Raw genomic sequence first — 25385 nt, 5'->3', positions numbered from 1 at the left:
CAAATCAGTAATAAACATCCAATAAGTTCCGAACTGAAACTTAAACTTGAATTATTTTCAATTTCAAATTTACATAAATATGTTATGTCAAAACTAATAGTACACATACACATTGGTTTAATAATAAAATATGGGATTCTACTTTTATCTATAATCATCCCAAATATTCTAATGAATAAGTAAATTTCCAAATTTACTTTTAACTTTTAGGACCACTACCATACCCAGTGGCGTGGCAAAGAGTAATTTCAGAGGCAATTGCCTCTGGGATTTTTCAAATATTGGGGGGTGGGTATCAAGGATTGTACTTATTTACATGCAAATACATGTGGGATGGGTCATCTATATGGGGGGTTGCCTCTGGAATATTTTTAGTTCACCACGCCAATGACCATACCTGTTTTATAGAATAATCCTTTATACTTTGACCAATATGGAGATAGCGGATTACACTTTAACTCTACTAGTAAATTAATAAATGGAATAATGGAAACACTGAATACAAAATCATTTATGACAGAACAGGTCTTAAACCTCTACAGGTCAAAAACCGACTAGTCATTAGTAGATGTAATTTATATGATAAGGTATGGCCTAAATTAATTCGACAAGCAATAGAATTAGCATAAGCTTTAAAAATGTTGAATTTTATTTCAAATCTTATACTAGAAGTCAAAATAACTATAACACTAACACTATAATCACTATAGCACTGAACTTACCAATGGCCCACTGAAATTATATGAATCCATATGTTGAAGAATGAAATATTGAAATAATAAATAAGCACTAAGAGACTATAAGTTATAAATGTTAACAGTAACGATTCAACATTCGTCCAACAATCATGCAAGTCACAAAGCAACTGTTGTCTGTTGATGAAATCGAATAATGATCAAAAATAATCATTACCGATACTAAACGAAATACATTTTGGGGAAACACAACAGTCAACAATATAACATTTTTAGAAAGTTCACAGGTTAAGTCGGAACTTAAAAATTCATAAGAAATGTATGAATTTATTATTTAAAAAGCCGTAAAAAATATCATAGTTTTAAAATAACTAGGTAACGAGATAACGATGTACACCTACGTATTAATTTGTATTATTGTTTTTATTAAATTTGTATTATTATTGACTATTGTATATATTAAAACTGCATAAACATTCTACAACAAAATGGTGCTACTAGTTCTAAAACTATATCATGTAGGTACCTACGCAGTTTTATGTCTTAAGACTCATTGTGAAAACAGACGACTTTAACAGCTTACATTATTTCAAAGGATTATTCGACTAATATTGTGTTGATATGGCGGAAAAAATGATATCTAATTTTGTCAAAAGAAATAAAAAAAGTTAAGGGCAGAAGAATACATTCATTTAAAGATGGCGTGACTGATGGTGGTGTTAATGATGGCAATAAAGACGTTCTAATAGTGCCATCGTCATTTACAGGATCTCCAAGATCGCCGGTTGTCATCTGCGCATCGCTAATGTTAATTTTGTTTATTTCCTCCAAAGATGTGGGCAGAAAAACCATCAGATTTACCTAAAACTACAAATGGACCTGAGGCATTTCATTCTCATTATAATGCACAATTTTACAGTACTCATCCTTCAATATGGAAGGTATGAAATAGTTATTTTTATAAATTATTAATTTAGTTAATATATTTTTGTTAAATATGTACTTAGGTAATAGAAACGTTGAAAGAAGTACAGACAGAGACCTATGTTAAAATTAAAGATATTTCTAGAGGTATTCATCATGTACAGCGGGCACCAGAACAGTGGCGTATTTAGGTTTTTGTCATGGGGAGGATATGACTTTTTATGATAATTACCAACTTGAGAGGGTCTACGCCCCCCCCCCCCAAGTTTCCAGGAATTATAAAAGCTTATTAATATTAAATATACATTCTACATTTGCCAAAATTATAATACGCAACATATTACTTGAGATTAAATGTTTTATTAAACCAAAATCATGTTAATCATGTTATTACAATACAAGATACAAAATATGAACTTCAAATGCTCATAAAAATTTAATTTGACTTTCCGGTAGAGATTTTTTTTTTGATAAAATTCGGCGTACTTATGAAGAATCTTATATTAAATTTTTAAATGTTAGATTCAAAAAGAAATTTTTTTATGAATTTCTAACTCAAAATAATTTGCTAATTTTTGTGTTTTTTTCAGTATTTTATCAAGATTTGAACTTTAAATGGTTATAAAAAAAAAAAACCGTGACTAAGGATTTTTAATAATTTTCAACCACTATTGAAACAATATATGAGAAGCATCGTATTAAATTTTCAAGCTTTTTACCCAACAAATACAGTTTTATTAACATTCAAAAAAAAAAACCTAAAAAAGTTGGAAACTATAAGTACCTATATCCGTAAACAGCTCAAAATATTTTGAAAATTGTATCAAATATAGAAAGTGTTAATATAAACAACCAGTGAAAATTTCATGTATCTACGGGCATTTTTTTTAGAATTACACCAAAAACCGAAATCGATTTTGACCAAAATCGAGTTTGCGTAAACGGAGCAATTGTATTGGCTCCCCAATACAGGTAGTCAATATTTTACCCTTACTAAGTACCTTTGAATTGGCTCCCAAGAATTTACTGTTGAATTGGCTCCCTACCGTTTTTTTTTCAAAAATTTATTGATTGCCAATATGTTAATAATTTAAAGTACGTATAATTCGAAATTCATATATTTTATATCGTTACACAAAATTATATTAAAAAATTTAAAAACAGACAGTATTTTAGCAAAGTGCGTCATTATAAAATGTATAAATAAAAATCAATAAGTTAAACAAAAAATATTATATTAGACTATTTTTCGGGGTTTATACTTATAATAATTTTTGTATCAGATTGAGTAGGTACTATATAATATATATAAAAAGTTGAATATATTTGGATTTTACATCGTAAAAGTAGACGCCTATAATATGAGAATCCCTGGTTAAAAAATAATATTTAACAATTTAAGTAGCCAATTTAAATATACATTTTTCAGGAGCCAATTCAGGGATCGAATTTATATTTACCCAAAATTGGGAGCCAATTCAATGGTAGCCTGCGTAAAGATTCCCGTTTTCTCCTTAATTTTTCATTTGTTTTTCACGGCGCTTTTGAAAACTACTTAGAAATTTTTACTTTTGACCCCAATGTACCATATACGTTCACTTTCCTATCAGAAAAGATACTGTTGAAGAAAATCTAAGCATTTTTACTATTCTAAAACGTGATGACAGACACAAAAAATGTTTTATATTATTAGTGTGAAGTGGAATATCGATATTATATCTATAGCCACTATGGGTAACGATTGCGTATTACTACATCGCCGAGCATTGCACCTCTTGCTAAATATTATTTTATTGCAAGCTGAACAATATAAACGTGTGAGCTAAACTTAACTAAACTAAATTCTATCGTTATATCGCTATATATTGTCTTCACGGTGAATTTGTTGATAAGCTTACCAAAATTATGAAAAGTCGGTTATTAAATATTCATTTGGTTTATATAATATTATTCCTTTAATAATCTCTTATAAATTAGACATAGTTGTGTAAAAATTAAAATCAGTTTCACATCTTGATAAATTAATTGAGTTATTTTTAACCAAATAATATTATATAGTTTCAAGATATTTTATTTTATCTGAAACTATTAAAAAAAAGTAATTTCAATTTTTAAACGTGCTTACATAAATTATTATGTTTCCAGACGTAATGTAATAAAATGTGTTATTGGAAATTCAAAGAACTAGAAATTTTCTTAGTATTTTTAAAATTTTTTTCACGTGCACATGTTCACATTTTTACATTAAGTTATTTCTTTGTTGAAACATAACGAAACATTTTTCTTAAATCGTTTTTATTACCTTAAACGTATTTAAAATAAAGTTTTATCTAAAGTATTTTTGTACCCATTTTGGTAAAACCATTTAATTTGTTCGTCTTGATTGAATAATACTATAGTTAAACATTTAGTAAATTCAATACATTAATATACAAGTACCCAATAAAACCATCATCTTGAACATCATATTTGATTAAATCGAAATTAATTTTTCATAATAATATTATAATGAGTACCCCTACACGTAGTAGTGTACATCTTTATACACGCACCTGTGTACTAAGTTTTACACCTATAGACTAGCCCGTTGCCATGTGTGTCATATTATGTGTAATATGTAAAAGAAGATATTCATACAAATGCTGATTCTTTTCAAAATTTAAAATTAAATTAATCGAGCAGATTAATTTTTTGTAAAATAGTTATGGGTTATATGATAGTGTATGTTTATAGTATATATAATTAATACATTTTAAATTACGTTTTAGAATTTATTTAATATATGGCGTAAATAACTCTAGAATATAAGATCTTATATTGTTGCGAAAATATGACTATACAAATTCGATTCGAATTTCATTTCTTGAAGTTAAATTCGAGGATACAGCCATATAGAATATTATGTGTTTAAAGTTAATAAAAGAAAATCGGAACTGAGTAAAATCACATTGAATCGTGCTAGATCGGCAACCTTTTTAGACTCCCGGGCCACATTCATAAATTAAAAAGAGTTCGCGGGCCAGACAAAAATTAAAATTTTATATTCCAAATTATTTACTAAGAAAAAAAAATAACTGTTTAAAACTTTAAAATATTAGATTAATAGAACATCAAAATTACAGTTTTTAATAATATTATTATAATATAAAAGTATGGAAATTACAACTGCTTAATAGGCTTAATGTGATTTTTGTTGTTGGATATTGTTTATTATTTTTTCAATTTCCACATTAAAATTACTTGTGCTGGTTAGATTAACCATCAATATTAAACGGATTGGCGAGTAGTTGAAAATATTGCGAATGTCGTTTGAAATCTTGAAATTATTGAGCACAATCGAAAATTAAGATTATAACCTAAATGCACTCGTCGTATCTACTCTATCTTATTGGTAACTGTCAAAGTGTCAAGGTATATCTACTATTATAAAATATGACTGATAGAAACGTCCAATTATATTTATACAATATGATTTTTTTTTTTGATATGATATTCAATTAAATTTCGTTGTTATAGAATTTAAAGCAGGCCGTATTTAATAGACTCGCGGGCCGCCGGTTGCCGACCACTGTGCTAGATCATATTATGAGGTTTATAATAATAACAATAAACAGAAATATCCTTTTTGGAATTGTACTATCATCGGTAGTCAATATCATTTACCAAATTGTAATATCAGAATATTAAATAAGTCATTTTACATTTTGTTCTCGTAAAGTTTTATAGTTTTATAGTTATTAGTTCTCGTTAGTTTGATACACGGGATGGGTACTCGGTAATTAGATATTGGTAACAAAAAACTTATTGTGTAAATATGAGATTGGATTAAAATGATCCTGCGTACTCAAATTGGTCAATGGGTAGTTTTAATAATGGCAAATTTGATATACCCATATCATCGTCATACTGATTTTTTTGTAGTTCGGCGCCACTGGCTGGTTTAAATAAAGTGTTTCTACGATTCATCGAGGAACTATTTTTGCGTGCTAGAATACTTCCATTTTTATTTGAGTCAATGAAACCGTCTAACCACCAAAAGTGGTATTAATGAAAGAATGATTAAATATAAAAACACATTTTTACTTAATTATATAATTATATATATATATATATAATATAGAGTATAATAAATGTTATAAGTTACAATCAAAGACCGTTATGATAATAATAATTACAATGGAGCAAAGTATGTATTATGTATAGGTAAAACGGAATAAAAATAAGGTAACATTTCATAATTTTATAAATGAAACATAATGTTTTAATAAAAATTACAAAAGCGTTACGCGTATTATAACTTATACTTAAAATATTATTTCATTTATTATTATCTTATAACAATATAATATAATACATGGGTACTAAAAAAAATGAATGAAAAATTCGTATATGGTAGGTATTTAAAAATTAAATATTTAATGGATACACTTATTTATTTACAAAAAAAAAAAAAGTTGTCACATTATAATATGTTATAAACTTACAAATTATTTTTTTCCAAAAATAAATATTTTGTATCCAGAAGAACAGTTATTTAGTACACTCACAATGGATATGATTCTGCGTTATTTCAACAACAATTTGAAGCAATATCAACGTATGTAAAGAAAAAAGCTCCAATGTTTTATTCATCAACATAATTTATCAACAAAATTACACGAAAGATTAGGGTAGGGGACTAACCCCTTTACTCCGCTACGGACTATAGGTTGGATGAAATAGCAATATAGTCGAGCCTTGAAACTCGAAGTTGAAGAGGGAAAAAATTAACTTCGAGATACCAGATACCAAATTCGAATTTATATAAATCAAGTTTTTGAGGAAAAAAAATTCGAGTTATCGGAACTCGACTGTATTTCTATAATTATATAATATGCACATCGTACTTACATTGTTTGTGCACATCTCCAAATATATATGTTCGTCGGAGTAATGTTGGGTAATCTAATCGACCACTAGTCTAAGTCTTTGTCGTTGCCGTTTGGGAGAGCCAGAGAAAGCAGACCGCTTACTGCAAAAAAAAAATTTAATTCAAAAATAAAAACGGGCACATGTACAGATGCCAGATGGTATTTTATCTTAGGTGATGGAAACTAGAATGCTAAATTCTCATCGGTTTTCAGAAAAACATCTGGACACCTTTGAAACCAATATCTATGCCAAGACATCAGAAGTTATTTGTTTCGAGTGAAAATGTATCCTCAACAATAAGGCTTTGCATTTTTTTTTTTACGTCATTAGATAGGAATAAAATTGATGTTTTTGATATTTCTTCAAACAATTTATTGAGAAAAAATATACTTTACTGAAATTACCTAAGCAACCTAACCTGCTCTACCTCCAGAATGTGTATGAATAAAAAAAAAATTAGCATTTCAGATTGTATAAGTCAGTACCTACTCAGAGGTATTCAAACTGCGTCATGGCTCCCAGGGACATCGTGTGAGTTGTTGAAGGAAGCCGCAATTATATTATAATATGTCATAGATATGATAAATAAATAATCAATATAAATTACATACATATAAATTATAAACATTGATGTTTTATAATTTATAATTTGGGAGCCATCAAAATTTGTGGAGATACAAAGAAGCTTAATTTTCAACATTTGCTTAGGTGTTCTAACTTTTGGAGCACTACTTTTAGATCGATAAATATAAGTGATCACGTAGATAAATGTATAAACTATTTTTAGTTCGTCATCGTTATAAGAAACTGGACAGGAATCTACATAATAGTATAACATACGTCTGAGTTACGAATAATTTGTGCATTTAACTATTTATACTTACTTATCAACAACGAGCTGAATATGATGATTAGCAGGATGCAGTGTGAGTCGATGAGCAGTCCGAATGTGATGTTGGCCATCAGTGATCCGAGGCGGCCGAATGTCGCCGAGGCTGCGGCTGCCATTATTCTGCGCGCACATCAAATCGTATTTTACTAGATATTATAATACATTATGTCTTTTTTTTTTTTTAATGAATAATTAATCATTCATTACAAGGCCCATAAGGTAGGTTAATGTGCACACGTGGAGTTTTGATAGAATTGATCAGTGTTCGGAAAGAACGTCATTCGTATTAACACGTTCATGTTCATATTTAGTGAACGATACGCGAACATAACTCATTTTTTTTTTAATTGAACGTGAACGTTAACAAAGTTTATAATTTAATTAATTTTAACGAATTTTAAAAGCGAATTCTTTTTTTAAGAACTTAACGTTAACGTGAAATTCATTTTTTTCGAACGGAACCAATCACTGGAATTTATGGAGGGTGCTGGCATTTTCTATACAAACATTGACCTTAGTGACAGTGACGCAATTAGTACTGAAAGTGTTATTGGTGGTTATTATTGACTAAAAAAATTAAAATTTTGGAGGGGGGAGATGTCTTCATTAGGGGACGATTGCCGTTTGCGCGACAATATCAAATGTAATAACTAATAACTAATAATCTTCTGATAAGATGTAATATAAAATATTATAATATTATATTATATCTTTTGTGATGTAATATAAATATGTTATATAATCGGCAGTTGGACTTGCCTCATGTTTGTGGGAAAAAGATCGACCATGATGCAAAGCAACACGCTGATTCCCAGTCCGCTGAACGCTTCGAACAGGCATGACAGTATGAGATTTTGCATAGCGTTTTTCACGAAGTACAGAGCTGCGGCAGCAATCCCGGATACGAATAAGCTCATCACTGTAATTGGACATTTAAAGATATTATTATTGTTATTGTTTTTTTTTTTTATTATTGCCTCAATTGAATTAATATTACTGAATAAATTCTAACACAATAATATGTTTAACCCTTTAATAAAATTTAAACTCCAACCGTTCGAAATGTAATTAATTTTACCCCTTGCGTAAGTTTGTTGGTTGGTGATAAATTCACACGATTAGTTATTGTGTAAAACCATGGTAAACTGACCATAACGTATGCAAAATTAATCTTTACTTAAAAATCAAATTCGTATTAAATTAAATAATATACATCAAATATTTTAAATTGTTTCACACACGTATACAATACTATTATTTGCAAGTTAAATCGGTTCGAGTGTATGGTGTTAGGTAATATCATTGGCAAATATTTTTGTTTCTGAGTTAACTAGTCAACGAGGAGGTCCAGAATCCTTGGACCACCTCACCGAGAGAGTTCATATAGTTCAGCATGTGAATAGATGTACCAGAAACTTGCGTCACATGACTTTATTGGTACCTCTACCTTATGACATTTGAACTTGTATTTTAATTCAATAAATGGAAATTGTCTAAATCAAATAAATCACTATCCTATACAACTAATATACAACTAAGTATCTGAATTGTTGGAAGAGTGGTACGCAACACACAAATAAGCAATTAACATTTTACCCTAACAAATTAAATTTCTTCCCGCGGGCATACACCAGTAACCGATTTTGCAAGACGAATATTAAAGCGATTTGGCGCATAAGTTAATGATGGGATAAATAAATTGCCCATATTATGTTGGTATTTGATTATTTCATCGGCCAGACTGTATTTGCGTAGTAATCTCTAATTTCGATCTGGTGGCAAACAGGAAATTAAAAAACTGCAAAAAACATCCTTGAAAATACATTACTGGTAGTCTGATTGCATTTTGTGTATATGCCGTATGTATGTGTAATTTCAATCGAATAATTAATCTATAATATTCGTACTGCAGTCAACTGTGGGTAATACAACTCAAGTTCAAATAACGTTGTTGTACTGAAATATTTTTCGGGTATAAATCCCGGGTGGTCACCCATCCGGAAGCTAGCAACTGAGGCCGGTACGTACGCTCAGTGCGTTTCCGCAGATTGAGCGTAATACGACCGCGCCACACCAAGCCACTAGTTAAAAAATTAGTTTGGTCACTTTTGTACGATATCCTCATACGTATAAATAAAATTTCTTTAAAATTCTTATAAGTTTTTTTTGTTATCGATGGGTAAATACGTACTACACTCTTTATAATCTTACGACATCACACTCACAGTAATTTAGGTAACAATTTTTCCTCAGATTTTTTAAATGTTTTCAATTATTTTTATATATATTAGTCTACTAAGTGGTTTGATTCCGCTTATCTTGATATCAATTATTTTATTTTTCCAAAAACTTTTCAAAAATCACATAAATGTGTTGGAACTATTAACTGCAGTTGTCGTTATGGATAAGTACTAACAGTAGGTAGGTCCGTATTTATCACTATATCAGGGCCTATTTTTGTGTGTTAGAGGAAATTTAGTATGGATTGAACTATAGCTGTATAATATAAATTACGAAACTATCAATCATACAGTGTAGGTATTCAAGAGGACGCCACACTCGCATGGCGTTGTTTCCGTCTTACAAACATAACAAATTACAATATTTGTAAACATTTTAAAAATATGATTAAGTAGTTGCCTACATTTTACTACAAAACGTTAAATCCGCGAAAATAGGCCCTGAAATGCATGTAATGTGAGTTAGGTAGAGGTAGTCTTGTAATGACGTTACCTAAGAAGAACTTGGCGCCAAGCCGGTGAACGCAGAGTGGCATCCACAGCGCCGTGGGTATGCAAGCTACGCCGATCCACAGGGTGTGCGAGTACACGGATTCACCGACCGCCGACCCACACAAGTCGGCCGTGTTGAGATTTCCATCGTGTTCTATGTACACGGACGACACTTGACACACGGACACATCCACGCCGGGCTGCTGGCGTTCGAATGTCTCGAACCTGTTGAACAGCTCCGGGAACCACATCATCAACGTGTAGTAACTGAAACGATACGACATCAAGGTGCGTTTAGACGTTTAGACGTTTAACATAAGACACATGACATTTTTACAGGGGGTAGGGGGGGGGGGGTTCATGGGTTCAACCCCCGTCCCAGAGAGAAAAAAAAGAAGAGTTACCCGATGTTAGATCAATATTTTATTACGGGTTTTCTGATAATTTGACGGTATATAGATAGTGGCGTTATTGTGGTGTGGGGTATCGCTGCGTTATCTTAATTGCAATTTGTTTTACCCACAATCAATTGACAGATAGGACCTATAATACACGTGTCACCGCTCGTGCGTGCAAACTCGTACTAAATAGTAACTAATCGTTGTATTATTTTCATTTCTTGTTCTTTTGTTGTTGTTGACGTCGCCGTCGTCGGTGTTGTGAAAATCGCTAAGAGGACGCTACACCCGCATGTGTTGTCTCTGTCTTACAAAATAATATGTAAAACATTATGAAAACTGTTTTGCGCGGGAAAAACCACTCAAGCTGTAATTCAAGCTAAGCAATCAAATGTTCACACTATAGAGGAAAATATTTACAGTGCAACCTTGTTTTTATTTTTTCGATATCAGAACAAAAAAAGTCATTCAAGTTTGAAAAACTCAAAAATAATGAATTTTTACACATAAAGAACTTTTTTCACATTTGCGAAGTCGTACAAAGATACAGACCCGTATTCTCGTATTTTATATCTGGCTACTCTATATTAATCAGGTACATCTACGTATTATTATATCATTAAACAATAAACATAGTAATTCAATTTATACTCCAACCTGTTTTCATATTACATAAGGATTCGACTACATTTTATCATTTAATTTTTATAATTGTTATTTAAATCGTTAAATCTTTCATCAATTATAAATATTTTTAATTTTCGATAAGAATTTATATTGATTGAATAATATAATTAATTAGCACTTTAAGAACGATAACAAACGCTCCATGGTTCGTAAGAAATTCAAACATACACAAAGACCTCAAAATTTCAACTATTCAAGACCACATCAAGCTCACAGCTGTGAGCTTCTTCGAATCCATCCACAGGTCAACAGGCTCAATGCACTATCACATCAACATCAGACCACCTCCACAGCGCCGTCTCAAACGAGGTCGCCCGCACGACCTAATTCCTCAAGACACTATCTAATTTAATTTTCTAACTACTGTTTTCATCTAACGTAAAATTGTAACTTATTTATTTATCGCACTTAATACGCCAAAATGTATTTTATCTTTCATCTCTAGGTATAGATAGCGCAAGCTAGGAGTACCTTATTGTATAATAATAATAATAAAAAAAAAAAAAAATAGCACTTAAACACGAAAAGAATAAACCAAATTGCAAATTGAATAAACTAAAATGTTCTTGTTAGCTTATAAATTATAATTGACCTATAGGTGGTAAATATCATAAATAGGACATAACTACAATAATTGTGTTAAACTTTTGTAAGGCGTTTGAGAACCTATTGAAATGAGTTATGTGTGCAGCTCGTTCGCTTACCTGGACGTCAACCCGAACTGTATGAGGCACGTGAGTAACGTATTCTTCAGGTGTGGTGGTTTGAACATCTCTTTGGTCTGGTACCATATTTCGTTCAGCAGATTCTTAAGGTCTTTTGGCGTCTTTACCGTCTTCATGCTGCGTAACGAACGCTTTGACTGTATGCTGATCACGCTGCATCGGACTTCGTTCTCGATGAGACTTCGCACCTGAAACATTAGTGTAAAAATCAACATTGGTTTAGTACGCCAAAGAGAGTCCCAGTGTGATATAGTCCTAGGAAAAATACAAAAACGGACTGAGCCAGTTCAATTTGACTAGTGATTTGATGATGAAGCCGGAAATCTGAACTATGGACCCAATGTCCCGTTAATTGTCTTCGAAAGTCTCACAAAAAATTGTTTAACCAAACATTTATTTAAACCAACGAAGTTTAAACGAACGGGATTGGTTTGACTTGATATTCTAATGATCATATTCGTTTAAAAGCTACAGGAAAAAACGTTTAGTATAGACCCCTGCCTTGAGAGTCATGCTATTTTAACGAAGTATATACTAGTGTAATGTCAGGTACTACAATAAAGTCAAGTAAAGTTACACTGCATGCATCAGTGATGTGGGTCTTGTGTTTTTACTTGGTAACATGTACGTATCGTTATACTATATAGAAAGAAAAAACATTCTCCTTTTGAAATGTATGCAGATGTGGCTAACGCTCCTAATCACAAAAACAGTTTATTGAATAGTTCATAAATAATAATGGATATGTTGAACAAGCTCTAGGAAATATTTCTTATAAACCACACGGATGAGTAATCAATGCAGTAGTGTAGCCGCAAGTGCAGCGATGCAATCATGCTGTTCATGCACCGTTGCAACGGCCTAACCAATAAAATACACAGGATCAGTCTACCGGCGCACATATGCATTTCTCAAAGACTCGTTGTTTGTCAGACAAAGGGTACCAACATTCATAACTATACATAATTGACTTGGCTTCAATCCATAGTAAAGTTGTCTATAATATTGATGAGATGTCGTAACGTACGGGATATGCGTCTCCCGGTTCACCCGTATTCGTCGTGTAAATCCGTTTGAGACACTCGAGCGCCTCGTCGAATTCACCGCACTCCAACAGGAACTTTGGGCTTTCCGGGAACCGAGTCAGCCACAGCGCCAACAGAATACTGGGCAACGAGCACAACGTGAGGAATATATTCCACGACGAATACCGTAGAAAGCCGCCGATGTTGTAGTTGTTCGGCAGCGGAATGATGCCCCAAGCAACCACTGTCAATGAATACGATAAACAGTGATTAAATATTTTATTATTATTATATTATAGTTATAAGTTACCTACTGTCTATTATGTTGTGCAAAATATGCTGTAAATTTCTAATAAACTATAGGACCTTGCAGCGTCTGCAGGTTACTATAATTATTAGGATATCATGTAAATATTCTATGATTATTGTCATATTATACGTACAAGGTAGCAGTATGATTCCGACAGTCCAAAACATTTCCAGCCATGACAGCACTTTTTCTCTATAGATTTTTGGTTGAAATTCGCCTAAATACGAGAAACAAATTCCCAAGTATCCGGAAACGCTACAAACAGACGTCGTAAGTTACGAATTGTATAATTACGAAGGTAATTTAAATTAAAAGTAGGTAAGTACACACTGTTCAGTGTTTACTCAATCAATAAAATATTTTTTTATGAAAAAGGAAATATCTGAGAAGAGTTGTTTAAGTCAACGGAAAAATACTAATAATATCATGATTTTAGCATCATAAAGTATAATATTTAAATTTTTTAATATAAATACTATTTTAAATAACTTTTTAAATATGTACTATTGAAGTATTTAATTATCGTATTAGTATTTAAATGTTTAAGTTTTAAGAGTAGTCATTTGGTATATATATAATAATTTATATAGGTACTACTGTTTTAATGTTGTTTCGTACTCACCCAAAACCACTGAAGAAACGACAGAACAAAAATGGCCAAAAGAAAGTGAGGAAACTTGAAAACAGGCTGAAAAGGCCATCCACGAGTAGCGCTGCGATCAGAGCTTTCTTTCTACCGTGCATATCGGCCAGACAGCCCCAAAAGTATGCTCCCAGGAGCATTCCTATATTTTAGGTACACATCAATTATAATACTCGATAATCCCAAGAGTAAGTTGCAATTTTATTTATAAGAGGAGGTTCTATTAGTAAAATTAATTATATTAGTTTATAAAAAATAAGTTTTATTGCCCAGTGAATATTAGACTCAGATAATAAATTAATAACAAATAATCGATAAAATTAATGTTATAAATATGTGCATATATATTTAACTTTAAGTATAATTATTATTAAAATTAATTGAAAACTGATTATTTTTATGATAGCTGATACAAATATAGGTAGTTAAGTTACTTATCAAGTTGATTAGAAACTTAATTAACTAATTACATTAAAAAGGTAGCAAAAATAATTTTTTAACTAGTTAATCGTTAGTGTCTTCTATGTTTTGTATAATTACCCAAAAGCGGGACGGCGTTCAACAGGCCCTTGTCTGACGAGCTGAGTTGGAAATCGCATTGCGCTGAAGGCAGGACGAAAGACACAACGCTCACGGATATGGCGCAGTTCATGTAAATGAGACCACATAGCGTCAATAAAAAGTAGTGGAATCGGCCAAATTCTATCGGGCGATTGCGTAGATCATCGACGAGAGTTGGTATAAAAAAATGTTTTTTCGTTTATAATAATTTAAAACATAAGACACCCACAGGTGTCGTAAGATGGGGAAAATAATGCATTACCTGCGCACGTTATGGCGTGCTCGAAAATTGAACCATTGTCCAAGAAATCCAAACCTATATATATATATATATATAACAGTGAACAAATATAATAAATCGTACGAGTTATAAATGGTATAACATATGCAGTTTGATGATAATTATAATATACGTATCCAATCCTATGCATAGACTATCGAAGCAATTGAACACAATTAGTTAGTTAATGACAAAATATCGTAATGATGTTTGTCAATATACTCGATAAATTCTTGTTAGATAAATTCTAGCAATTATAGCTTGTGCGCTAATTAAAAAAGGTTTAAACTTGTAGTGACAATATCGACAAAGATTTTACACTTTTTTTTTAACAATTTTCAATTAAAAACCTATAGGACTATAATAGGAGTAAACGTTAGTTTTGTTATTCATTAAAGCGACATCTGAAGTATACACACAGAATTAATGACAATTTATTTTATTTTTTCATCTCCAATACACATTTATCACCATTATAAGTATAAGAATAAATTTTATAAATTTTCGACTCTTGCTATCAAAATTCCGTCTGCTTTTTATATCATAATAGGTGACCTATCTTCTATATTTTTCGTCATTAATATCTTTAATTTCAAAAAAAAAAAATATCTAAAGTTTTTCACAATAATATTCGATTAGGCTTATCACTATTATTTTTAATGTGTCTATATTCATAAATTATCTAATCATTATTTTCTGTTAAAAATGCAATATTCAATTACAGTACAAATTTTATGATATCTGTTATCACGATAGCAATTGTTATTGATTTTTATTTTTTATTATGAATGATGTACACAATCCTATGCTGAAATGTACCCAGTTACGTTATTTTTACAATTTAGTTTAATATAAATATAATAAATATTTGTTATTTTAAGTGAAGACAATTGTACAAAAGAGTGAAGTACATCGTGTATTGTATATATATATAAATATTTGTAAATGGGATTTTAGTTTCAATATTCAACATTACAAAACATGATTAATTATCAAAATTATTTATTGCTGTTATATTTTATACATTTTTTAGTTTTTTAAATGACAACGTTTATTTATTGTTCCATATTCTAAAGCACAATATTTTTCTAAGAAGTTTAATATTACATGAAAATCGAATTTCATACAGGTTCTTAGTTAATTTTATAACTTAAAGTTTTTATGCGCGAAAATGGAGTGATACACCCTTGCAGTATAATTAAAATATAAAAATAAAATATTTTTAAACACGTCAATAATTTTCTGAACAACTATACTGTTATAGGAATTACCTAGTAATCCCTTATTCCAATACTTTCTAACTTATTCGCAAAAATTTAAATATGATTAACATATAATTTGACATATTTACACAATATTATAGGTACATATTATATTTAAATCGATTGCCTTACTATAATTCGAATTAAATAATATTTATCAATAATCATATTCAAACAAAATGTTTTAATCTAAACATTGCATTAACCACGAGTTTCAAGTACCTATTTGAAACATTGAAAAAATAAAGGATTTTGAATTATTATATATGGGTATGATTATAATAATATAGGTATTATAAGATAAGTTTTTCAATTCAACTGTGTGATAATTTTTTTGTAATTTGTAATTTCTTCTATTTCTTCTAATTTTTTAGTACTTATAATATAGGCTTGTATACGCGAGTTTAATAAACATAAAATATGTTCTATTATAGCTATGAAATAATGTTTGCTATTTGTTGCAGATTATTGTTCAGTGGTATATCTTATTATTTCAGTTAATATTTATCAGTGTTAACTATGTTACAAAAATAATTGAACACATCTAGTAAAGTGTATGATATGTTTCTTTTAGTTATTTCAAAACAATAAAAAAAACCATGCGAATATTTTTATGTGAAAATGTGATTTTCTCGTTTACATCTACTATATAAGTTTGTTGACATGAACAATAAATCTATATTTAAAAGAAAGTTAAATTTGATAAACCTAACCAATATTTGTTTCCCTAATAAAAATATGTATAATATGTACTACCTCCGTACTATTACGTAAGTCATTTAAAATTAAATAAATAAATATTCTTCACTTGTATATTTTTTTTTTACTCTACATACGAGTAGGTATATAGAGTTTTCTATTATTACTGAAAGATTGCAAAACTGTGTGCAATATCAAATAAGTTCTTACTGAAATACATGTGAATACCCTTCAGATATTAAACATCATGTATTGATGAATTTACAATGTTGAAAAAATATCGTTCATATAGGGTTACAAAAATAGCAATAATAAAATATTGAGCACTAGATTCAATTTCAGACGGAGAACAAATAGTTTGAAACAACACTTATTTGCGGGACGAAGTCAAGACGATTGTTGATTATTGTACGACTGAATCGATGTTCATAATTTTAAATAAACATTGTTATTTTGTAAAAGCTATTTCACCTGGCCACTTTAATACATTAATTGACTTAGATCAACTTTTTTAAGTTCCAATAAGATTTAAATTAAAATTTGAATAATTTTGTTTTTTTAATTTTTTTTGTAATAGCTGGTATCTTACTCGTGATCTTCTATTTTTTTGGATTTTAAACTGGTTGGTAAACAAAATAATTTAATGTATTTAATTTTTGGTTTTATCAATGCATGTATTAATAATATACGCATATATTGGGTTTTTCAACTTTTAAAATTTTTTAATCGTAAATATGTGGATATATGAATTTAAATATTGAGTACAAGCTTTGATATTTATTAGATACATTTTAAAAGCACCAGTATACCACTCATATACTACATAATGTAGTGCAATTAGTGTTAAACAAGTATGTTCGTGTTAATCAATAGGTTATACATCACATATATAATGATTGAGAAAGATCTAATGTTAATGTACTGCATTGTAACATTTATTTTAAAACGGCGTGAATGATTTTATGGCATTTGTAAAAAAACTTAATCCAATTAATACATATAGGATTCAAACGCGTTATAGTGATACAATGTAAATTGTATATACATATATATATATATATATATATATATATATATATATAGGAAAAATCTACAAAAAATAGTCATTTTTAAAGTGTTTAAATAACGTTACTAATTTAAAGAATTATTAGCACTCTTATATTACGTTTATGAAGTTTTATAAATTATCTATGGATTGTAATAAAACGTATAAAATTGAATACACTTAATATTTTAAAATTGTACAAGGTAAATTAGGTACTAAAATAATTAAACAATAAAACTTTATTTTATTTGTTTTTTAGTAACGAGCTTATTGTTTCTTCAGTAGTGATAAGAATATCTAGTGTTTTACTGTTGTCTATCATCGTGTGGAAGTAGCTTAACAAGCGATGGTGAAATCGGTGGTTAAATTTATATTATGTAGGTATATCTAATAATTAATATTTATAAATTTTATAATAGGTATAATATTGATTATATGGAGTGTACTAAAGTAAGTTATACCAGATAAAATTAAAATAGCTAATGCTACTGTATACTGTGATGAAATATTTATATATTATTTTTAAAGAATATAATATTTTTAAGCAATCTATAAAAACAATTTGATGGGTGATTTGACACGTATAATATTCCAATGGATACGCCTTGATCATATCTTAATTTATTAAGGTTGGTTCGTTGTTTTTGGTACGATATTAATAATTTATATAATTACATTCACGTGTTGAATGATCATAAAAAAACTCTATAAACCACTCGAAATTTAAAACCAAAGTATAAGCAAAATAAAAGAATATACACCTGATATTATATTTGTTGTTATAAGTTATATACAAATGTGATCACTTTTCAGAATTCAAAATAACGGTTCTGTCTCAATTCTATGGAAAATAAAATGGTATGTTTATTTTTTTAGAATAAGTCTTGATAGCGTTTATTAATAATCGAGTAATTCGATAATAATATAAATTTAGTGCTGCAATTGACGATTTCACTTGATATTAATAATATATCCTTAATAAGCACCTACTGCAGTGTTTTTTACGAGTTGGAAGTACATAACAATTTCGAATAATTACCAAGCATGTACTATTATATTATATTATGTGTCTGAGTAAATATATATTATATTTTGTTTGTTCATTATCGATAGCATATAAATACAGTATATATCAACTAACCTATCCGATATTCAATATGAACATAACAATTTTAATTTAAAAACCATACTTTTAAAAATAGGTATGTTTAAAAGTTTCTACGCCGTGAGAAATAATATGTATTGATATTTGATTTGAAATTCTATTTGTAATATCCTCTTAATTTCGGCATAATATAGTTTTAATCATCTGTTTGTTGTACCTCGATATCAACGACACGACACTTCTATTTTTCATTGAATTTAACAAAAACGATGTTATGTCTATCCGTAAAACTTTATATATGCACGCTCATCATTACAATTAAAATACTCGCTTTCCCAATATTTTTTTTAAATCATTGAGATTTTGTTTCAAAATGAGTCCATTGATTGGAATATTTTTATTTCATTGCATTTTGAACTACTTAAGCGAAACTACGGACCTCAACATTTTCAGTTTACAATTAATAATTTTCAACCTCACGTTTGATAATACTGCGATGTCTCCGTAATGTTGAAATCGTTGAATGACCAACTCCAAATTCTAAGGCAATATAAATATTTTTTCCTCGTTTTCCAAACAAAATACAATATGAGCTTTTTCTTCAGTGGAAAATTGATTGTGTTGACTCATATCGAACAAAATTACACACACCACATACTTATTACAAAATACGAGTAACATGCAGAAACAAATAATTCATATGCACTTTTAATATACACACTAAAACACTAAAATAATATAAAAATGAGTTATTCCCTTTATCGAATTACGATGATTCTCTCAATAAGCTGAATCACTTTTATCGACTCATCAATGCGTTTTTTTTTTTTGGCTGACCAAGATGCTTATAATGAAATTATCTCTACATCAACTCCAACCATAAATTTCATCACATTCGCAGATGCAAAGAACGAAATAAACCTACACTCAAATAATAAATGGCTCTCTGAAAACTCAACAAAATAAAAAATAATATAAAGCCATGGAAAAATTCTGAACTCAATAGAAAAGATGAAACCATAATAAACCGCCTCCGAATTGGTCACACACACTTAACACACAGCTACTTGATGAGTATAAAGACGATCCTCCTCTATGTGAGTCATGCAGCGTACTTTTAACCGTCAACCACATTACCACTGAATGTCAAAAATACAACCAGTATCGAAATCAATTTCATATATCCGAACAAATCTGTCAAGCACATGGACCAAACCCAAAGGATGTAAAAAATTTAATTTTATTCTTAAAAAAATAGAACTATACAATTTAATTTAATGTAGAAAATGTATACTTAAAATACTAAAAATGTAACAAAAAAAATTTATTTTACTAATGGCCTAGTTGTCGATGTACTTTGATCAATAAAAAAAAAAAATGCGTTTTTATCACAATAATTATATTGTTGTCTAAATCATTTTAAATAACCTGTTTAATGTTGATACTTAATATAGGCCAAGTTCGTTAATTTTCAGAGTGAAGATACACTTGAATTGATTGACACATGAAATTATTATACTTAGACTTAAATACACCAAAGGACTATTCAATCCGAATTGTCTATACGACTATACCTCAGTCAAATTTGTCCACAAAATGGAGTATAGGTATAGTCGCACCAAATGCAATGAGTTTATAATTTTATATTTTTTTTCTGGTTACAAAAGACAGGTAATACAACTAGTTTTTAATATCATATTAAATCTATTAAAAATTTTTTTAGGTATACCGTAACTGTATAGTTCATTTATGTCTGTTTAGAATCCAAAATCATACAGATAATATGCTGTATTAATATATACTATTTTTAAGCTATACCCAGACAAACTCAGTTGTTTCTCGCTGTTTGGTCTCTATACAAATATTCAAGTGCGTCTGACACCGTTCAGCCCCTGCAATATTCTTTAACAATCTCATGAGTTTCGTCCGATCGGTTAGGTTCTGCGTCGAATGTGTAGGTATGTTCCACCGACCGTTGATAAGTACCTACCGCTATACCGATGTCAACATTTGATTTTTTTTTTTTGCGTACTTCAGGGAACTATTGGGAAAACGAGGTGATATAAATATGTTATCTATAATCTATAAACCATATTGTTTTGCCTCGATTTAATCAGCTAATTAATTTTTTTGTAATTGATGAAACAATACATCATGAAAAATACATACAACCACTATATTAAAGCTCACAGTTGTATATATAAAAAAAAATTGTCCATTCAAATTTATTTAGGTCTGAAAAGGTTAAACAAGAATAAAAAGTGTTCAGAGGAAAAACGTCCTGAATAATTCTTTTAACTTTATTATGCTTAATTTTAGAGTGAATCTTCCTTAAACCAGATTAGAAATAAGAATATTATCTAGTCGAAGAGTAAAGACTAACGTTTTTAAATTTAAATTTTAAAGCGAATTATAAGTGTTTTAAAATGTACAAATACTCATTCGGGTATAGTGTCTTCTTAAGCATAGGTATCGTTCTTCTCATTATATTAATTTTACATTGTTGAAACATCACAATAATAATTTTTTCAATAAGTATCTATAACAATTATTTAAAAAAAATATATAAATACCTATTTATAATGTTTCAAATAATTTATTCCTGAAAAAATAATAGTCATGATTTGGTTATGTGCTAATAAATTTTATACCAACCTTTAAATGTAACGTTAATATAACGAAAACTATACTAGCTATTATACAATATGACCGAATGTACTGAAATTGACAAAATAACTCTGCAGGTAGAAATAATAATTTAAAAAAAAAAATTCAAACAACAATTTGGTCAATTTTTTAGTTTGTGCACTTGAGAATTGAACTCGCAAGGTACTAACCTGTGACCTATGTGGTCGTGTTGATGTTATAATCTATATTTTAGATACGCAATTACTCCTAAACTATTCGCATAATCTATAATATTCCTATGAATATCTGAACAACTACAGGTTTACATTCAGTCATTTAGTTATTTTAACCATTACTCTAAAACATTAATATATTTTAAATTTTAATGCATCATACAACATTATGGTTTATAAACTTATATAAATATTTGATTAGGTTAGGAGAGGGCTTGAAAAGAATAAACCTATAGACTAGTAGACTACCCACAAGTATATTATGTTTTGAATGTTATAGCTTATAGGTTGATTTAAACATTTATAGGAGAGGTTAAAAACCTTTCTCTAAGTTCCCTTAATGTTTTACACATAATAATTTATTAATTCTAAAATTATTTTAAAGTTTACTTAAAGTGTCTATAAAATATTGACATCTTCTCCTATATAAATGTCTTAATATTGGCAGATAATAGGGTCAATAATGGTTTTTAAATTTGTGTTATTACTGATTAGTTATAAACATGTATTTATTTTAAATAATAATTAATATTTTACCAATAATTGTTTATTAGATGTGGCTTGCGTTATTTGTATGTTACAAACTTATAACATGCATATATGATAACTGCTAAAATTAGATCATCTATTAACTAATACCAAATTATGTTTTTATTTAAAACAGTAAGACACGGTAACCTGTCCTTTAAATATAGGTACAGTCGAATAACAAATTATTTCGGAAAAATACATATTGTAACTTAGGTAGATACCTAATATAATATGTTAAATATAGTTCAAACTTCAAATGTTATACAAATGTTATAATTAATAATATATAAATATTTATATTACCCATCTCGTCCCTGGTGCTTGGTAAGTCTGTAGTACGAGTTTCTGCATAGATGAACCAGAACCGATAAGTAAAATTGTAAATAAAAACAAAACCAAATTAAAAATAATGTTTAATCAATAACAGCATACAAAAATATGAAGTGTATTTAGTAGTAATACAATACGATATTATGTGTCTTAGAGAAAAATAATAACGTTTTTATCTCTCACACGGGCACACGAGCGCATACGCAAACGAATACGATGACGACACGAGAGGATAACAATTATTACTATAATATAATAATATGTATTATATCAGCACGATATTTATTTGGATCTAGTCGGCTTTTCGACTTGGTGTGTGAACACACTCACGCGCGAGCTCCAACTAAATATCGTGAATAATAATTAATAATTATATTAGGTATATGATCGTCGTAGGAGATTTGGGCGGTTTTTCGGTGGTGGTGAATCGCGACCGGGTACCGCGTGCCTATAAATGTTGTGATAGACTGTCGCGATGTGTATATAACATAGATATGTAAAAACGTCGTCCCGACCCGACAATAATGGGCTCAGATAAAAACACGAATGATAGAGATACGTCGGCGGCGGTAGACTGCGTTTATCGAATGAGTAGTCGCTGCGTCGATCGTGGTAGGAGTATCTCATATCATATTATTACAATTTATAGATTCGCCAAACAATAATGATAATATAATGTTATTTATATCTGACGGCCGTTTTTATTACAGCTTTTAAAACGATTAATCGCTCACTCGCCGGCCGTTATATTTCATGTACCTATAAACATAGGTGATAGGTGGCATTAGGGGGATGGTCATGGGGGAAATTCTCCCCCCCCCATGGAAAAAATATTTATAGAGGGCAAACTTATAATTTAAAATGGGTCTGTGAGTTGTGAATCATCCCCCCCTTCAAAAATAAGAGCCAAGTGCTGCCTATGTATAAATAAGAAGACAGCGTTAAGATTGTCTCTGTTCACCTGAAGCAATGTGCGAGGAGAAACAATAACAGTTTTACAGCAACACCTCCACCACGGCATGAGTTTCCGGTGGTTTTTGCGCGACTGTCGACGCCAAAATCCTACCACTCGCCTCTAGCCTGAATGCCTAGAATGTATTATTATTAATTTAATGTTTATATAATTTATCGTTTAAAATTCGTCACCATGTCATCGGTTATCGTCAAGGTTATAATAATATTATGCCATCATCGTATTACATAACCGCACGTATTATACTTATACATGCCTATTTTGTTTCTCTTCGAAAATGATCAATTTTCGGACATGGATGGACAGTGGTGGATACAAGAGACCAATAGGAGTCTCCTCTTTATCCATAAAGTCTGACTATGTCATCTTTCACTTAATATTTATGAAAATTATTTTTAATTGTAACATTTTTTTAGGAAGCATCTTGTCCAGAAGTCAATATGTATATCCACAGAGTGTTGAACCATGTTTTTGACTGAGGGCCACCTTGTATAATTACGTATGTCTATATTCTAAATCGAATTCTAGGGATTGTAAATATATACCTTTTGTTTTGTTTTAAAAATTGCTATAGCCTGTAATATGATACTGCTGTCTACTACTATAATCACTAGAAGGCGGCTTGGTCAGAAATTTATCGTAATTTTGTAGTATTATATTTTATAACTCCCCCGCTCCTAATAGTTTAGGCTATATCAGTTATTTGAAATTTGAGTTTCGGAGTTTTTAAATATACTTTAAGACCATATTTTAAAATTCTTGTTCAAGTAGTTCAAGTAGTTTCTGAGTTATTTAACTTTGTATTTTAATAATAAAAGGCCCATGGTAATAGCCAATAGGTTAATTAAATATGGGTGCCTATAATAGTGATTTGAAAATTGTAGTAATTAATATCAATTTGCCAAAATAAATAATTTGTAAAAATGGCCAAATTATAACAGATTCTAGTTCTAATATTACGTCTATTTTATATTTTTGTATAGACTTCAAGAATTCAAAAAAATAATCTAAGTATATTTAAAAAAATACCAAAAATTAGAATTAGATTAAATTCATTATTTAAGGGAAAATAGGGGTGTGTATGTTTGGTGAATCGCCTTGTATACAATATAGTACCTATATATGTAAATGACATTGCTCTGAAAAAATATTATATAGTTCATCAATTGATATATGCTACGGGATTACAATGCTTTGAGTAAACAACAAGCACTTGACATGAAATCAAACAAAAATAAATATCAAAGATACGGTGACGCCAATATATTATAATTCGACGGCCATCATTCCAGTCGAGTGTTTTTGTAATTGCGACTCACTATCCGCGTGGGTGATGACAATCTTGTATCATTAGTATAAAATATATTTTAAACTTAGGTAGTTATTACAATCTTTTATCTACGAGTATTTAATCTATTTTTTTCCACTACGGAGCAATGTGATTCTATTTCTAATGTAATATATTTACCTACCTTCAATCGTATCTATTATATAATATACGACGCTACCGTGAATGTCAATGTTCACGTTATTCACGTTGTTCACGTTTCACGTAGAGCGAAACGATCGTGGAGGTTGAACGAAAAACGTCAGTTGAATATGGCAAAGAAATAAATTAATATTAAACTAATATACACAGTCACATAGATAATTTATATAATTAACTATAAGTCTCGATACATTTTTGTTATGAAACAATTACAACTTTATAGAGCGTTTAAATGTCTTGAAATTATTTTATTCATGCAAGTTTATCAGAATAAAATAAGTATATCGCACATGTAAGTTAACCTGAA

The 25385-nt window shown here is 29.6% G+C and overlaps 1 protein-coding gene across 3 annotated transcripts; it reads right to left on the bottom strand.

Moving 5' to 3' along the window:
* Positions 1-5695: 5695 nt before the first annotated feature.
* On the bottom strand, positions 5696-23177 carry LOC107162488 (synaptic vesicle glycoprotein 2A-like). Of its 3 annotated transcripts, XR_016190135.1 has the most exons (12): positions 22590-23175; positions 14766-14819; positions 14483-14644; positions 13922-14084; positions 13433-13554; positions 12992-13233; positions 11944-12152; positions 10156-10421; positions 8182-8341; positions 7415-7542; positions 6510-6630; positions 5696-6179 (listed from the first exon to the last, which is right to left on the bottom strand). XR_016190135.1 is itself a non-coding variant. In XM_089218742.1 (11 exons), exons 1-11 carry the CDS (start codon positions 22591-22593, stop codon positions 6575-6577), a joined length of 1566 nt encoding a protein of 521 aa, XP_089074868.1. In that variant the 5' UTR covers positions 22594-23174; the 3' UTR covers positions 6259-6574. The 3 variants fall into 3 exon arrangements, 2 of the variants coding, with proteins under 2 accessions (XP_089074868.1, XP_089074869.1); XM_089218742.1 differs by lacking the exon at positions 5696-6179 and having other exon boundaries at positions 6259-6630; positions 22590-23174; XM_089218743.1 differs by lacking the exons at positions 5696-6179; positions 6510-6630 and having other exon boundaries at positions 7430-7568; positions 22590-23177.
* Between the last annotated feature and the right edge of the window lie 2208 nt (positions 23178-25385).

Source organism: Diuraphis noxia, unplaced genomic scaffold (assembly GCF_037042655.1).
Source record: "Diuraphis noxia isolate RWA-SAM2 unplaced genomic scaffold, SU_Dnox_SAM2 contig0002, whole genome shotgun sequence".
Taxonomy (NCBI): domain Eukaryota; kingdom Metazoa; phylum Arthropoda; class Insecta; order Hemiptera; family Aphididae; genus Diuraphis; species Diuraphis noxia.
The sequence above is the reverse complement of the archived record's forward strand: the minus strand, read 5'-3'. Positions and strand labels throughout refer to the sequence as shown.

What these genes read in the sequence shown, in the direction of transcription:
- LOC107162488 (XM_089218742.1), bottom strand. An exon ending in GAACGCCGTCCCGCTTTTGG is followed by an intron (nt 14,085 to 14,482) that starts GTAATTATACAA and finishes CCTAAAATATAG; the next exon opens with GAATGCTCCTGGGAGCATAC. An exon ending in CGGAATCATACTGCTACCTT is followed by an intron (nt 13,234 to 13,432) that starts GTACGTATAATA and finishes ATTCATTGACAG; the next exon opens with TGGTTGCTTGGGGCATCATT.